We start from the raw sequence: 17,221 nt of genomic DNA on the forward strand, positions 1-17,221 counted from the left end.
GGTTCAAATGGGGACTCTCTGAAATGCCCCTAACTTCAAAGGCACACAACAATATAACTACTGGTGCCATACTTCTGTAGGATAGAGATTCAATTGTGGGGACCGGACATCCTGGAACTGCGTGGTGTACACTGCCAGAGGGATCTATTGTACACAAGAAGGATCACTGCTATTGGAAGGGACCGTGCACCCTTACTGAATAGTGACTGGCCTGGGCAGACTACCTGCTGCTGTGTGGCACCCTGAAGTGTGCTCTCCAAGGGCTAATTGGCTTGCCTTCTGTTCTCTCATAAAGGTCTCAGGGACATCAGAGACCTACCACGTGGGACCCACACCATCTACATGTGACAAAAGGAGAGCAGTAATCTCTTAAGTGCCCCCATCACCTGCTGCATCCCAACTGGTAGTGTGATGTGAGTGTTGGACTAAAGATTGTGCCTTGTGCAGATCTCCAAAAGTACTGACCAATTCTAAGGAGTGTGGCCCCTGCATCATGGGGCCTTCAACATGCATAAACGTCTTGATGGTGAACCGATTCACTGTTTGCGGGATCCAGTGCCTCATAATACCTTGTGCAGCACAGCTAACCATGTGCATGTGTGTGTGACCAGAATTGTCTGGTGCGACCCGTATCAATGTGCATGAGTCAGTCCTTGATTGATGTCTCTAGTAATTACTGTCCGATGGAGGATGTATCAGGTTTCCAATTCTGTGTTTGAGTAGCTCTTGGCATTTCCAACTTCCTTTGCCGTCTATCATTCAAGGACTGACTCATTGCCAGCTGCCCCATGAGTTCAGCGCTGATGGAAAATTAGAAATCCAGGTTACCTGATAATAACTTCAAGCTTGTCGGACATTTAACATCACGATTAATCTTGTTTGAACATACCCATGGGCGGTGACTTTACCCTCACAGTGCTCCCCCAAACAATTAAATGAGTCTGACCCTGTCCCGGTCCTGAAGAGAACCCTCAAGAAATTAAAGGTTCAGAAACGTGTCGGCCTTTACCAGCTAGTCGCAATACCGATTGTATACACAATAAAGTTACTCTGGGCGCAAACAAGGCAATCGGCCTATTGCTCCATTTTTATTTTAGGCTAGCTCATGGTGGCAGGCTGTATACTAAATGTTGTGAATATATCTGACACCACTTGTTTTCAAATTAGGACTGGTCACTGTTTACCACTCATGCACTGTCATTTTTTGGTTTTGTAACTGTTAATGTATTGTTGTGATTTATGTTTTTGTAAATTTTCCTAATTGAATGTTTTTCTACGTTTGACATGACGTAAATGTTGATAATTTTTTTCAGAAAATTATTTAACTAAGAATGGTGGAATAAAGACACCACAATCACTTTAGTTGTCAAAGTGTTTTCCTAAAGTATAGCTTAACTCACACACCCCAACATTTCGCTGCTTCAGACTAATATTGAGGCCCAGTTCAGGTGTGTTAATGGGCCCATCCCCTCCTTTTTAATTTTTTTTATTCAAAGCATTAAAAATTCATGATTTTGGGTCCTTTTATTGATTTCTTTTTTATTTTGGTGTCATTTTTTTATTAGACTATTTTCCTTTTTTTCTAATTTGATCTGACATTTTTATTGTGTTGTGCTTTGACTTTATTGCTGACTTTGTACTGCATAAATGCTTCACACATTACCTCCAATATAAGTCTGTCTGCCATGTGCCATAGCTACCAAGGGGTAAAGCTGAAGTTAATTTAGTGGCTAGTACTTCATCCTGACAAGGATTGTGTTTGTTGCTTAAGGTGGGTATTCAGCCAGCCATAACTAATGATAACAAAAAATATTTTAAAACATCTTACATTATAAATTTACCAATTTTAAGACACAATGAACTAAGGGGACTGATTAGGATGGTGGTCCAGTCAATGTGAGTACAATGCGACCACCTCCAAGGTGGTCCAATATTTATCTCTTGTATTGCGGCGGGTGCTTTGTGCTGTAACCCACTCCATAGTACAAAAAATAGACAGAACACATAGCTTAGGTTCTCAGTACCACACAGTACCTGCCCATTTAAAGCACTGATCCAAAACATATGAATGCAATACTGCACCTCTTTCCATGTCTGTCTTGATCTGCTCCTCAAGGTCCTCGGGAGACTCGTAGTACTCATCGTCTTCTCCACCTGGTGACTTGGGTTTACACTTTCCACAGCAGCAGTTGCAACAGCAGCACAAACAGCAGCAGAAATAGCAACCTGTCAGGAGGCCACAAAGTGCAAATAGGCCCTAGAAGAGGAAATAGCAATAAACCCATCAACAAATGCAGATGTGGCCAGTTTTAATAGGTGATTGGGCCTACTCCATGTAGCATGTAAACTAAAACTATTCGTAATTATTTTTATTGTTTCTGTTTTAGATATTTGATGCAACATAAATAAATTATTGCTTTTAGTTAAGCAACTGATATCAAATTATATTTGATATTGGTTCATATATGGCGGTAATAAGCATGTTCTACATTATTCAAATACACAGAGTTCAAACATCACGTTAATGACCTGAACACAACTAGAGGGAGAAAGTGAGTGGATGTGCGCACAGGCATGCACATGTATGTGTGTGTGTAATCTACTGCAGCAAAATATTTGAATACAAATTGTTTAACATGGATGCTAGACCCAGCGGTGTCTGGCTGGCTGGGATGCATCGAAGCCAGACAGAATCCACCATCCTCGATAGGATGAGTATGATACACTTGTCCTAAAACCTGTGCTTACCCTTGGGTAGCTTGGCACAGAGCAGTCAGGACTATCCTTGGGGTCAAAGTGGAAAGAATTGGCCCAACAACCATCCTCGCAAGACACTGTGTATGCTACAAAAATACTCCACACCATATGTATAAAACACTGGGCTTTGTACTAAACAAGCATTGGAATCAACACAACATACACATTGGATATGTGCTTTAAAGTTATTTGCTTTTGTAGAACTCTCCCATTAGCAGCAGAACGGCATGAACATATATGCAATATTCATAGGTATTCATAAAACACTGCATTCCCAATTTTACATACCCCATAACGTTGCAAAGGTCAAGAAATCACTGGTTTCAACTATGCCTCATGACACAGCCCCTCAGTCACTCAAAGGGCACCAGTCAGTGATACACACTGCCCCTGCTGGCAACACTTTGAGTAGATTATCCAGGCCACCTACAGTGGAAGAAAACAGTTACTGGGCTCCGTCCATCCAGATCAATCAATCAATCAATCAAATAATTTGTAGAGCGCACTACATACCCGCAAGGGTCCCAAGGCGCTGAGGGAGGGGAGGGCGTGGTACTGTTGCTACTGGTCGAACAGCCAGGTCTTGAGTTGTCTCCTGAAGGTTAGAAGGTCTTTGGTTTGTCATAGGATAAGGGGGAAGGTCTTGGCAGCGTGGTGGGAGAAGGATTTGCCTCCGGCTGTGGTTCTACGGATGCATGGGACGGTAGCTAGGGTGAGGTCTGTGGAGCGAAGTTTCCTGTTGGGGTAGGCTGGGCCGGTCTTGTGGAGTGCCTTGTGTGCGTGGATCAGGAGCTTGAAGGAGATTCTTTTGTTGACAGGGAGGCAGTGCAGGTTCCTCAGGTGGGGGGTAATGTGGTTGCGGCGCGGGACGTCGAGAATCAGGCGTGCAGAGGCATTCTGGATTCTTTGCAGTCTGTTGATGAGCTTGGTCGGGGCGCTGGCGTAGAGGGCGTTTCCGTAGTCGAGTCTGCTCCGTTCTAGGGCCTGGGTGACTATTTTCCTTGTGTCTGTCGGGATCCATATGTAGATCTTGCGGAGCATACGGAGGGTGTTGAAGCAGGCGGAGGAGACAGCACTGACTTGTTTGTTTATGGTGAGTTCCGAGTCGTGGATGACTCCCAGATTGCGTGCATCGTTGGTGGGTGCGGGGGGTGTTCCTAGTGATGCGGGCTACCAGAAGTCATCCCATGCTGAGGGGTTCGGCCCGAGGATGAGGATCTCCGTCTTGTCTGTGTTCAGCTTAAGGCAGCTATCCTCCATCCATTCGGCGATGGCCTTCATTCCCTGGTTGAGGTTGGATTTGGCGGTCAGGGGGTCCTTGGTGAGGGAGAGGATCAGTTGTTTGTCATCGGCGTAGGAGATTATGTTGAGGTCGTGATGTCGAGCGATGCGTGCGAGGGGCGCTATGTAGACATTGAACAATGTTGAGCTGAGGGAGGATCCCTGCGGGATGCCGCAGATGATCTTGGAGGCTTTGGATCAGAACGGGGGGAGGCGGACTCTCTGGATTCTGCCAGAGAGGAAGGAGGAGGTCCAGTTGAGGGTCTTGTCTTGGATCCCTGCGTCGTGAGACGTGTGCATAGGGTGCGGTGGCAGACGGTGTTGAAGGCGGCGGAGAGGTCCTAAAGGATGAGGGCCGCCGCCTCGCCGTTTCCCAGTAGGATCCTGATGTCGTCGGTGGCGGCAATGAAGGTGGTCTCGGTGCTGTGGTTGCTGCAGAATCCTGACTGGGATGGGTCCATGATGCTGTTGTCTTCGAGGTAGCGGGTGAGCTGGATGTTGACTATCTTCTCGATGACCTTAGCTGGGAACGGAAGCAGGGAGCTGGGCCGGAAGTTTTTGAGTTCGCTCGGGTCCGCCTTGGGTTTATTCAGTAGGGCGTTGATCTCGGCGTGTTTCCAGCTCTCAGGGAAGGTCGCGGTCTTGAAGGAGAGGTTGATGATGTTGCGCAGGTGGGGTGCCATGGAGCTGCCGGCTTTGTTGAAGATGTGGTGTGGAAAAGGGTCATACGGCGAGCCGGAGTGGATTGTGCCCATGTTCTTGATTGTGTCCTTGATGCTCACATTGGCCCAGGTTGTCTGGGGATTGTGGTCGGTGGGGGTGGTGGGTCTGGCATATTGGGGCCTGTTAGGGTCGTCCGGGGGTTGAAGCTGTGGTGGATGTCGGCAATCTTGCGGTGGAAGAAAGTGGCGAGGGAGTCGCACAGGGCTTGCGACGGCGGGATGTAGTTGGAGCTGGGGTTGGAGAGTTCCTTCACGACGTTGAAGAGCTCCTTGCTGTTGTGTGCATTGTTGTCGAGGCGGTCTTTGAAGGAGGTTCTCTTGGTGGTCCTGATGAGGTGGTGGTGGTTGCGGATGGCGTCTTTGTGGGCTGCGCGGCTGCTAGGAAACTTCTCGCTGTGCCATATGTTCTCCAGATGGAAGTTCAGGTCTCCGAGGAGGATGTAGTTGGTGGAGGTCAGTGTGTGCGTGCTGATGAAGTCGGCGATGGCGTCGCAGAATAGTGGTCGGGGTCCGGGTGGTCTGTATATGAGGGTGCCGCTTAGGGTGGTCTTGGGGTCCGTGTGGATCTGGAAGTGCATGTGTTCGGTGGTGCTGAGAGCGTCGTCGGTGTTTGTTGGTACCCTGAAGGTCTTCTTGTGGACGATGGCGATTCCTCCTCCAACTCCGTTGGTGCGGTCTCTGCGGGCGATCTTGTATCCGTCGAGGATGGCTATGGCGAAGTCTGAAGAGGAGGTTTTGTTCATCCAGGTCTCTGTCAGGAAGGCGACATCTGGTGATGTGGTGTCGAGTAGGTCCCAGAGCTCAACGGCGTGTTTGCCTGCAAATGAAGTCTTCAGGCACCCAGCGGCACCTTCACGAAAGGGAATCACTATCTCCCTCACCCGTTGTAGGCAAAAAGACTGTGATAACGAAAGCTGGTGGGCTTCCCAATTGGAGAAATGTTTCCCATCTGTCGGAGGTGCAAGCTGTAGTTGCTCCAGGCAGTCAGTCGTCGCTGCCCACAAGGCACAATGAGTCCCTTCGAGTCCAGTTACGCTATTGGCCACAGCACTGTACCTTGTGGTGTGGGACCGGGGAGAGGGCTCAAGCAGCCTCGTATGGAGGCCACGAAGTCAGGCCCTTTTGTCCTCCTGATCTGGAGGTCAGAGACAGTCTAGGCTTTGAGCTCAGGTCCCATGGATGCTGCGGAGTGCAAGTTAGCATAGGTTTCCGGTTGCAAGCACAGGCTCTTTGGACTCGGCAAACTTCCCCCGAACTCCTCGAACCCCCCACATTTTGGCACCCCAGCTGGGCCGCTGATTTTCATGAGCACACTTCTCTGCACACTGTGATTACTGTGTATGTCAGGATGGTCCTTGTCCCAACCGACAATTACTTCCACCCTTATCTGCCGCATTCTGTGCAGTTCTTACGATCTTGTGGAAATGGGGAGATCATTTCTTTCCCTTGGATCTCATGGATAGGAGGCCAGCCAACCGGCATTTGTAGAGTGCTTAGGGACCCAAGCCATGACAGTTGGCAATTAGCTGCAGGTCAGCAACTTCCAGGCAACATCCACCAAGTGATCATCCCCTTTCTGGAGCACAACAAGCCCCAGGCCATCACAAGTCTGCACATAATCCAGTTGCAGTCCCTCCTGCCCCAATACTTCCTCTTGTTGATGTGCCAGTGTTGAACCAGCAAAGTATGGTTCCAATCCCAAAAGCATCTCCCAGTAGTTATACCCACAATGATTTTTGAAGATGAAATCTGTTCAAAAGGCAAACTTTGAAATGGATGGGCCTTCTCTAAATGTTGTCTTGTCTGTCATCCTACCCCGGGATGCTTGATCAATATCTTTAGTAGGGCCAACACCCTGCTCCTTGGAATGCAGGTGACAATTTTGTACCCATGTATCATTTGAAGGAAGGCACCTCAGAGTCAGAAGCCGGCAGCTTCCCTTGATCCCCTAGTTTGCGTCCTCCTATCAGAAATGCACAGATGTAGCTGAACCCCCAGAACCCAGATGTGGATTGGAGACAGGCTGACAGGCACGCAGAATCACAAGCACAGAAATGCCCACTTTCCCAATGTGGTATTTATACAGTAGTAATGTCGAAGCTACTCACACCACCAGAGAGGATATGCCATTACAAGCTCATTGATATCAAACACTATACTGCCACTTTTCTGCACATAGGACATACAGCTCAGTAGCCTTTCAACAGATCACTCATGTCAATCCAATGTGAGAAGCAGGCCCTACTGTACCGAACACACTATTCGATGCCTGTTAGAAATGGGATTTCTAGTAGGCTAGGGCAAGGGCCGAAGCCAGGCAAGAATCTCCACTCTAGTCAGGATAAGGGAGTTACACTCCTTAAATAACCCCTTCTCACCCCCTTGGTAGCTTGGCACGAGCAGTCAGACTTTTCTTAGAGGCAGTGTGAAAAAGCATTTGCACATAACCCACAGTAATACAGTGTACGCACTACAAAAGGACACCACACTAGTTTAGAAAAATATCCAATATTTTTATATAAATAAAACAAGACCAAAAACGACAAAAATCCACAATACTATATGTAAAAAAAGTATGTTGTTATCAAAATAAATTTTAAACAAAGTTCCTCGATGTCGATAGCTCCGTCCGGGGCTAGCACGGCGTCTTGAACAACAATTCCAACAGTTCTGGCTGGTTGCGGGGCTGTGTGCCAGCTACGGTGTCGGGAAGACCCGCAAACAGTACCTGTGAGAAATGCAGGGCGATGATGCCCTCAAAGTCACGCGTGTTGCAGGTCGAGCTCCTCTCTGATGGAATCAGGAGAGCTGACATTGGCAGGCGTCGGGTGCTGCAGTGTGAAGTGCAGCGGTGCCCCCAGGTCGCGGTGCGAGCAGCGGCTCGGTGGCAGCGTCGGTGGCAGCACGGTGCAAGATGAAGGCGGTGCTCGTCATGGTGCTAGCAGGTCACGGTGCAAGCAGCGGCTTCGTCGTTGCTGAAGTGCTGTCGTCGGCTGACGAGCGGGAGTCGCTGGTGCCGGCGTTGGTGTGCCAAGGCTGCGGTACGGGATGAGGGTGGTGCTTTGTGTGACTTATCAGTGGTGCCCTCGAACCACGGTGCAAACAGCGGCGTCAATTTCGGCATGGAGCGGCGGAGTCAGGGATCACGGCGATGTGGAGTGCGGTGCCCTAAAGTAATCTCAGGAGTGCTTCTCACCACAACCTTCGTTCTGGTGAGCTATTAATCATATTTAACGCATGGCTGTGACCTACAGGCGCCCGCTCTGGCACATTTTTTCCTTTCTACCTAGCACCCACCGATTTGGGGGTAACTTACTTTACACTTTAGTTTTAACTTGGCCACCCCTTTGACTGTATGGTTAATTTTCAGGTCCCCCTTCCCTGTCCTGAGGAAGACCCGCAACAGAGGAGTCTATTACCCTTTTGCATTAGGGTCGAAATGTCGACATCCCCCCAGTGGGCCTACACCCGACATCTACCCCCCCTCATATCCTGGCCACAGATATAGTTGCACTGTGACACAAATTGGAAAATATTTAACGGAAATTGAAATTGAGTACAGAGGTAGGCTCAATACTCTAGGGATACCGGCTCTGTCAGGTATTCATGCCGGATCCCAGTCGCCATAACATATTTGAATTGTTCTTTTATATGCCTCTTGATGATCTTCATCTTCATTTTCTATTCTACACATGAGCACTTACTTCCACAGCTTTCTTTCTCGCCTGGAAAATAACAGCGTCAATATTACATGCTGCATATTATGCCTCTATATATGTGTTTCATTCAATGAAAATAAATTGATGTTTGCAATTTAACGAATCTTCGGTGGCATGCAATCTATGGTTTTTGCCTTGTTGAATGTGCCTCTAGACTATATAATTTTGCTTATATGAATTGTGTTCATAGTATACTCTCTTACGGACACAAATTGAGTAATTAGGATTGTCTAGGACCAACTGTTTTCTTTACCCCTAAACAAGGCACTAACAGCTAACTGAAGTCAGCCAATCATATATACACCAATCACCATTATGTACATGACAACCACAGCGCTTCGGCACTGAATGACCGTGTCAAAAGCGCTCAAAGTCCTAAGGCTAGCACATAGCTCAGCAGAAAACCAGGAGGGACAAAAGCAAAACGTTGAGGGAAAGCACCATAAAAAGAACCATTTCCAACAATGAACCTTACCATGACCTTTAAAGCAAGTCTTTTCGAAATTAGACACTTCTCACATGGAATCTAATAGACTCTTCTGTAGACTCAAAATGGGGTTTGGCTACCAAAAGGGAGCAAGTGACCTCCAGGAATCCATACAGCGTGGACATGCCTACGCCAGACTTATTACTGCATTCTCCTTTAATACCTGAGTAATTAATATTACTATCACCTGGTGGCTATTTATTGCGCTCAATGGCATTTGTTCAGTAGTCACAGTAATACTGATCCTAGCCAAGTGTGTGCCTGTCACCTCAAAGCCTCACTTTCTTGATCATATTATATAACAGTCTCAATCCCCGAGAAGCGCGCCGCATCTGGAAGATCTTCACGTCTTCATTTCAATTCAATTCAATTCAAATGATCTTTATTCGGAGTTTTGATACATCCATAAAAGTACATACAGAATGAAACACATTAAAAACACACATAAAAACCTGTAAAGTTAAAAACAAATTTCCAATGGGATTTAAAACACCGTAAATATCATAAAGTGCATAATACATGTAAGAAATAACATAGGTCCATTAATATGATTTTTACCATGAATTTCAATTTTTTTTTTCCCCTACTCAAATAATCAAAAATGTAAGTACAAAGTGCATTTACCTGAGAATAATCATACAGATCCAAAATACGCAAGTAATGTTTCTATATGCAAATTATATCAAGTGATAAAGTGCGATGTGCATTCAAGTACAATGCCATTATTAAATTATACTTTTTCCATACTTGCCCTTGATCTTACACAGACTTTTATAAAGCAGCTTACAGTGTAAATAGTCTCATCTGTTGACAACATTTGTAGGAACCTCAATGCCAGATTAAAGTCCCTTAAGTTGCGTTTGCGGAGAATCGGCATTAAATAATGACGGGTGTATAATTTATAGTGACCACAGAAAAAGAAATAATGCAACAAACTTTGTTTCCCACCTACGGAGCAGGGACAATCCAGCTCTTCTAAGCTTTTGTCATAGCCAAGGGGGAAGCTTAGCAAGTTAACAATGCTTCCGTCTCGGAACCTGAACAAAAAGCTCCGGTTCCATCTTCCTTTCGGGGTTGTCAGATATCTACAAGGCCTATTTAAATTGTCATTGCCTGGTTCTGTAAGTGGCAAATATTTAATGACAGTCGGTTTTACAAATTCGGATCTCATTCGTTCCTCCTTGTATAAATCGTATAATGCCCGTTTTACACTGTTCTTGTGAGTGGGGACAATGGTATTAGGGGAACTGAACAAGGAGCCATGTCTCACACTTAACAGGCTATTCTTAACAGCATTTAACCATGGTATTTGGTGGGATCTTTCATGTAATAAACAATCAGATACTATACTACGTGTTAAGGATGCTGCTGGGTTGGTCCATATTTTTATCCAAAAAAGCGCGGGCCTAGATCTAATAAAATCAACAATGTATGGCAGCCTCAATTCGCTGTGACAGATAAATGTGGGGGCACAGGGAACTCCCCCCAGCACCTTCCTGCAGAATCTATTTTCTGCCGATTGGAGGGACGTAATATTGCAATATCCCCACACTTCTGCTCCATATGTCCCAGTAGGATGACATTGGGTACGGTAAATATTGAGCAGGGGGGTAATAACGTCAGCCAATTTGGGTTGTCGGAGGGATAAAATTGAATTTATTGACTTACTAATTTTATTCCTCGCATAGGCAGCATGTGGCTGCCATGAACCTGTGTTAGAAAATAACAACCCTAAATAAGGGAAAGTGCTAGTGCATTTTAATATATTGTCACCTGACTTAATTGAAGTAATATTATATTTTTTTGGTCCACAATTCATGATAAAAGATTTTTTAAAATTGGTATTTAGGCCCAAATCGGACATAAAATCAACAAACCCAGTAATTAAAATGCGTAAAGCATTTGGGGTACGCCCCATTAGTACCGCGTCATCCGCATACAGTAAGGTAGTAATGGGGGAACCGTTTATAATTGGAACATCCTTAGTAATCTTGCTCAGGGTGCTGCTCAACCCATTAATATATAAGATAAAAAGCAGTGGGGCGAGTACGCAGCCCTGTCTAACACCTCTGCTAATTAAAATATCATCGGATAATTCGCCATCATTATTAATACGTACTCTGGCCTTTAGATCTCTGTGTAAGTACGAAAGAAAATATACCAAAGATTCATCCGAACCATAATCAAGCAAAAGTGACCACAACCTAGAACGATTAACAAAATCAAAAGCGGAACTCAAATCCATGAAACCTAAATAAAGCGGGGACTTTTTGACAATTGTGTATTTGGCCATGATCAAATTCAAATTAAGACATTGTTCAACAGTGCCCACATGGCTTCTAAATCCCAATTGACTGTAGTGTAAAACATTATTATCCTCAGCCCAATCCCTTATCCTTTTAAAAATTACTCTTCCAAGGACCTTTAGTGTGTTATCGATCAGTGAGATCGGGTGGTAACAGGCAGGATCCACCCTGTCACCTTTTTTAAAAATCGGTACGATGACACTGTTCGACCAAGATTCAGGAATGGAGCTGTCAGTCAAATTATTAAATAGGTTACATAATAAGGGGGCCCAGAAATTGATTTCGGATTTAATCTGATCGATAGAAAGGCCATCCGGGCCGGGGGCTTTATGACTAGCACTCTCAAATATAGGATCCTCGACCTCTGGTAATAAAAAGCTCAGTCGTTCAGCTGTACTAGGTAGAGAGACAATATCTAAAGAAGAGGCTGATATAGCATAGATTTTAGTAAAATGCTCTACCCACACCTCACCAGTTATGTTGCAATTAATTGGTTGGATGTTAGAGCCAAAAGATCTGAGGGACTTGACTTCTCTCCAGAAACCTGTTGTATCTTTTAATGTGGCAGTACGTGTGAGAGTTTCCCAGTGATTGATCACTAAGGCCTCAGATCTAATGCATAGCGTGGATTTATATTTTGATCTTAATTCTCTCACAAGTTGGACGTCCCTGGGATGAATTTTTAAGGCCGCCCTCAGGTCCCTATTAGCCTTGGAACAAGAGGAGTCGAACCAGCGTGGGCCATGATCTATATTAGGCCTAGCTCGTTTAGAGGACTCTCTTTTGATAGCCCCACAGAGATTACCAAAGGCAACAACCACATCATTGCCTGGACTAGTGTACGACAGACAGGTCTCTACTGTTTTGGGATGTTTTTTGATGACTCTAGCTAGGATATCTTTATTATCCACCCCTTTCCATATTAATCTTAGTCTATGAGTAGATAATGACACATTTTGTACCCCAGTCTCTACTCTCACTGCAGCCTTCGGGTTCTGTGGATTGTCAATATATATTCTAAGCGGGTAATGGTCACTATATGCGGAACAGATGACTTCTGCTTTAAAAATGATGTCACTCAATATTGGACAAGTAAAAATATAATCTATCGTGGAGGAGCAGCCCTGACCTATCTACGTATATAGGTCAGGGCTGCTCCTCCACGATAGATTATATTTTTACTTGTCCAATATTGAGTGACATAATTTTTAAAGCAGAAGTCATCTGTTCCGCATATATTGTATATTGTTTAGACTAGAACCAGCAATTTCCATTGCATTTACTAGATCACGGGAGGCTAGATGGTTTTTCAACTCTTCACAGTTTCTACATACAGGGCTGCCACGATACATATGAGCATTAAAATCCCCTCCAATGCAAATGCCATCAAAGGGCCCATACTTCTGCCCCTCCATAATTTCATCAATAAAATTAAACAATAAAATAAAATTATCATTGGGACGGGTAACAAAATCATTATTATAAAAGTTAATTATACATAGTTTCATCCTTTTAGTGTACTTCATAGCCATAAAACATTTGCCCGGTGTAGGGATCAGTTTTGTTTGTACCCCGGATTTTATTTTAGTCCAGATGGATAAGCCCCCACTGGGGCGACCCATAAGTGAGGAGGAAGCCTGTAGATTATAGCAACAAAAACCCTCCATTACGGGTGTGGTAGTGCACCAAGTCTCTTGTAGCATCAAAATATCGCAGTTGTTACTAACCCAGTCTGACCATTCTTTAATTTTTAATTTAGAGTTAAGACCCGCTATGTTCCAGCTCACGAGAGATATATCAGAAACTTCGTGCATTAATCTTTGGTTCAAGGGTTTTTCTCTAATTACAGTCCGTTGTATGGGTTGTGAGACTTCCAAAGTTTCAATAATAGGAGCCACTGATAATTCAACTGATTTAGACATTGTGGGTCAGTCTAACATATCCAAATCTGACAAAGGGGCAAATCTATTAAACGTATTGAGTGGGAATGGAGCTGGTTGAAATTGCATAGGAAGTGGCTGAAAGTGCATAGGTGGGGGTTGGAACTGCATTAAGGGTGGCCGAGATTGCATTAACGATTGTCTGTAAAAATAGCTCAAAGGTAACATAGTAGCAACAGTAGAGATAGCAGAACAATTACCATTTCTACTGAGAAGGTGTCTTACAGTTCCAGGATTTTTAAAATTGAGAACTATACAGTCACCTTCCTTGTCTTTGAGTAAAGGGCCAACCCAAGACACCCTGCGGGCCGATAGGATCTCACTTGAGATATCATATCCGACGCCTTTGTGTTTAGTTAGCCAGTCTATGCATTTATTGCTCAGTTGCACCCATGATTCCCCCTGATCCACCCTCAACGGTGGTACTCCTGCATGGACCACGACAAAAGGACATGCGTCCGGTGGTAGATGTAGTGCAGGCCCTTGATGTTTAAAAGGCCTGTTTGACCCTGCCTCCCCAGTACCTTTGTTGGTAACAGCAGTTGATCTTATTGCTTTGGTGGAATGGATCAAATCGTTATCGTTTGTGGTATTTTTATTAGGAATAACAGGAGGGGCAGTTTTTCTAGGTGCAGGTATTGGGACAGATTTTAAGGGTAAATTAGGTTTTACCAAGGTCTTCCCTTCATTAGCAGGTTGGGGTAGAGTCATGGATGGTACAGTAGACTGTAGTAATGTTCCGGAGTTACTTGTGTTCCCACTCAGTAAGGAGGAAGTTTCCTGTTTCTTTGATGACAGTGTGTTGCTTACCGATTCAAGTTCTTTTAAGAGGCGGTCAGCTCTGATTTGATCCAGGATAACAGACCCCTTTCTTTTTGCTTCTTCGTTTTTAACCAGGTTATCTAGTCTATCGAGTCTTTTAAAAACATTATTAAACTGGTTGATCATTTGTTTCTGTAGACGATTAAAAATAATGTCAACTATAGTTTCTATTAAATTCCCATTCTGTTTCGTGAGATGATAATTGTCTCCCATTAATGTTGTTTGGGTCCATATCGTGTTGGAGGTCCCATTTGAATTAGTGGTAGTTACTGTAGGGATATCATCTCCATCCACTAAATCTTTATCCACAGTAACAGTTAGTTCCCCAGTCGATTTTTGTTTGTTCCACAGACTCTGGGGCGTGGGCTGATTTTTACTAATTAATGGTTGCTTCCTTTTATTGGCACTTGGCTTAGCGATGCCTCTTTTGCGTTTTTCCCCTCCCTGTTTATTTTCAGTTTCCGAAGATCCCGGGATGGTAGCTTCATCCTGGGAGGCGATTATAATAGTGGGAACAATTTCAGGCAATAGGGGCAGGGGGGGTGTTGATGCCAATGCCGGTTTTGTAATAACAACAGCTGGAGATAGTGGAATACCAGGGCTATTTGACGATGATATAGGCTGTGTAACATTATTAGTAAAGCTCATAGACATTCTTCGTTCAGTGTCAGCTATTTCATTAGAGACCAAGGTCAATGCATTTTCGAGTAAGGACTCAAAAGTAGCGGGAAGAAAAGGGAAGTCATCCTGTGTAACGTCAATATTGGCAGACGCCATACCAGGAGAGGAAAGTAGGAAAAACTCACCACGGGCAGGTTGACAAAGTTAAAATGTTAGAGGGGTGGCCCGCCCGACCACTGATGACCACGGACGGCCACAGACGGCCCGCCCTCTGCCCGGGCTCCGCCCGCGCGCGTCCCGCGACGCGGAGGGACAGGCTGTGCTTTGTAGCGCCTCCGGGCGCGAAGACAGTGGGGCACAGGAAGTAGACGCAAAGCCCACTGGGAGCTGTAGTCTCCATCCGCTCCGGGATGGATGATGGCGGCGAGACCTACAGCGTTTCCCAGCCCAGGGGCAGGAGCTGCGTGCTAGCGTGTTGTCCGGTGAGTGTGCCTGCTGTTTGACCCCCGCTCCACCGAGGGACAGGCCGTGCTTTGTAGCGCCTCCGGGCGCGAAGACAGCGGGGCACAGGAAGTAGACGCAAAGCCCACTGGGAGCTGTAGTCTCCAGCCGCTCCTGGATGGATGATGGCGGCGAGACCTACAGCGTTTCCCAGCCCAGGGGCAGGAGCTGCGTGCTAGCGTGCTGTCCAGTGAGTGTGCCTGCCGTTTGACCCCCGCTCCACCGAGGGACAGGCTGTGCTTTGTAGCGCCTCCGGGCGCGAAGACAGCGGGGCACAGGAAGTAGACGCAAAGCCCACTGGGAGCTGTAGTCTCCAGCCGCTCCTGGATGGATGATGGCGGCGAGACCTACAGCGTTTCCCAGCCCAGGGGCAGGAGCTGCGTGCTAGCGTGCTGTCCGGTGAGTGTGCCTGCCGTTTGACCCCCGCTCCACCGAGGGACAGGCTGTGCTTTGTAGCGCCTCCGGGCGCGAAGACAGCGGGGCACAGGAAGTAGACGCAAAGCCCACTGGAAGCTGTAGTCTCCAGCCGCTCCTGGATGGATGATGGCGGCGAGACCTACAGCGTTTCCCAGCCCAGGGGCAGGAGCTGCGTGCTAGCGTGCTGTCCGGTGAGTGTGCCTGCCGTTTGACCCCCGCTCCACCGAGGGACAGGCTGTGCTTTGTAGCGCCTCCGGGCGCGAAGACAGCGGGGCACAGGAAGTAGACGCAAAGCCCACTGGGAGCTGTAGTCTCCAGCCGCTCCTGGATGGATGATGGCGGCGAGACCTACAGCGTTTCCCAGCCCAGGGCCAGGAGCTGCGTGCTAGCGTGCTGTCCGGTGAGTGTGCCTGCCGTTTGACCTTTCTTTGCACCTGACTTAGCCGCATTTCCCATCGCTGCGACATTGCTTGTCGTGGAAGCGCAACGCAACTTAAGGTACATTGACGCAGAGTGTCGCATCCAAGAACTGAACTGAACTAAGCTTAAATCTACCATCTTAAAGTAATCATAGTGTGTATTTGTGTCGTTTATGGTATTGTGGTAACTCTAAATAAAGTTTACCTATTTTTGATATAAAACCTGTGTTGTGTCCATTTGTAGTGTTGTCACGAGGTTACTGTATGTGGTCACAACTGCTTAACTTACAACGCCTCTGAAATAAGCCTTGACTGCTCACGCCACGCAACCTAGAGGGTGAGGGGGGGTTATTTTAGGTGTGTAATCCCCTTTCCCTGACTAGAGGAGAGGGTCCCTATTTGTCACAAGGACCTACCTGTGCCAACTAGAGACCCCCAAATCTAACAGTTTCCTTTAACTAAACTCAAATAGGGAGGATTTCTATGGGGATAGGTATCTTTGTTTGTAGGTACTTTATCTGCAGGAAGTCAAATTAAAAGCAGTGTTCTCAGCATTTTGGTTGTGCGGCTTTGTCGTAGTTTCTACGTGGCCTTCTTCAGGTTTCGATATCGCAAGCAATCAGTTATTTCTGCAAATGAAGTCATATAAATAAATATTTGTCACCCACTCTATCTTTCTTGGTGGGGACGGCTTGATACTAATAAAACGATGTTATCTCCCATTGTTTTGTACACCATTTCTAATATTCCTGTCTCTATTCCCACGAAGTTCTTTAGGAAGATTAACTCTATTCTTGCTTCTTTTCTCTGGTCAGGCAAGAAAAACCCCGTATGTCTCTTCTCAGATTGACACGTCCTAAATCTGAAAGAGGTGACAATTTTCCTAGCTTTCCGACCTATCACAGGGCTTTCCTTTTACGCCAGGCTTCCTTCTGGCTGCGAGACTCTGATGAACCTTGTCCTCTTTGGGTTACTGTAGAACTTCTCTCTCTCTCTCTCTCCCTTTACTTTTGCTGAATTTCTATTTTTCTCTCGCAAACCACAGTTACAATCTATCCCCATACATAAATACACAGTCAAGCTACTCTTAGCCTCCTCCTTGACACCCCCTTCCTCTGTTGCTGATTTTTTATCCTCTACCATCTGGCACAATAACAATATCCTTATTAATAGCAAACCTTTCTATTGGAAATCCTGGAGGCACAGGGGTTTAATTTGGGTTTCCCAAC

General features: G+C 45.9%; 1 protein-coding gene across 2 annotated transcripts in view; it reads right to left on the bottom strand.

The window, feature by feature from the left end:
• The window catches only part of DNAJC5B (DnaJ heat shock protein family (Hsp40) member C5 beta), a 530,315-nt gene that overhangs the window by 14,719 nt on the left and 498,375 nt on the right, over positions 1-17,221 (bottom strand). For both annotated transcript variants that reach the window (XM_078687231.1, XM_078687232.1), the window contains one exon: positions 2,083-2,257. In XM_078687231.1, coding sequence (XP_078543357.1) covers positions 2,083-2,257 — 175 coding nt within the window. The remainder of the gene's footprint in view (positions 1-2,082; positions 2,258-17,221) is intronic.

Source organism: Lissotriton helveticus, chromosome 4_1, assembly GCF_964261635.1.
Source record: "Lissotriton helveticus chromosome 4_1, aLisHel1.1, whole genome shotgun sequence".
Taxonomy (NCBI): domain Eukaryota; kingdom Metazoa; phylum Chordata; class Amphibia; order Caudata; family Salamandridae; genus Lissotriton; species Lissotriton helveticus.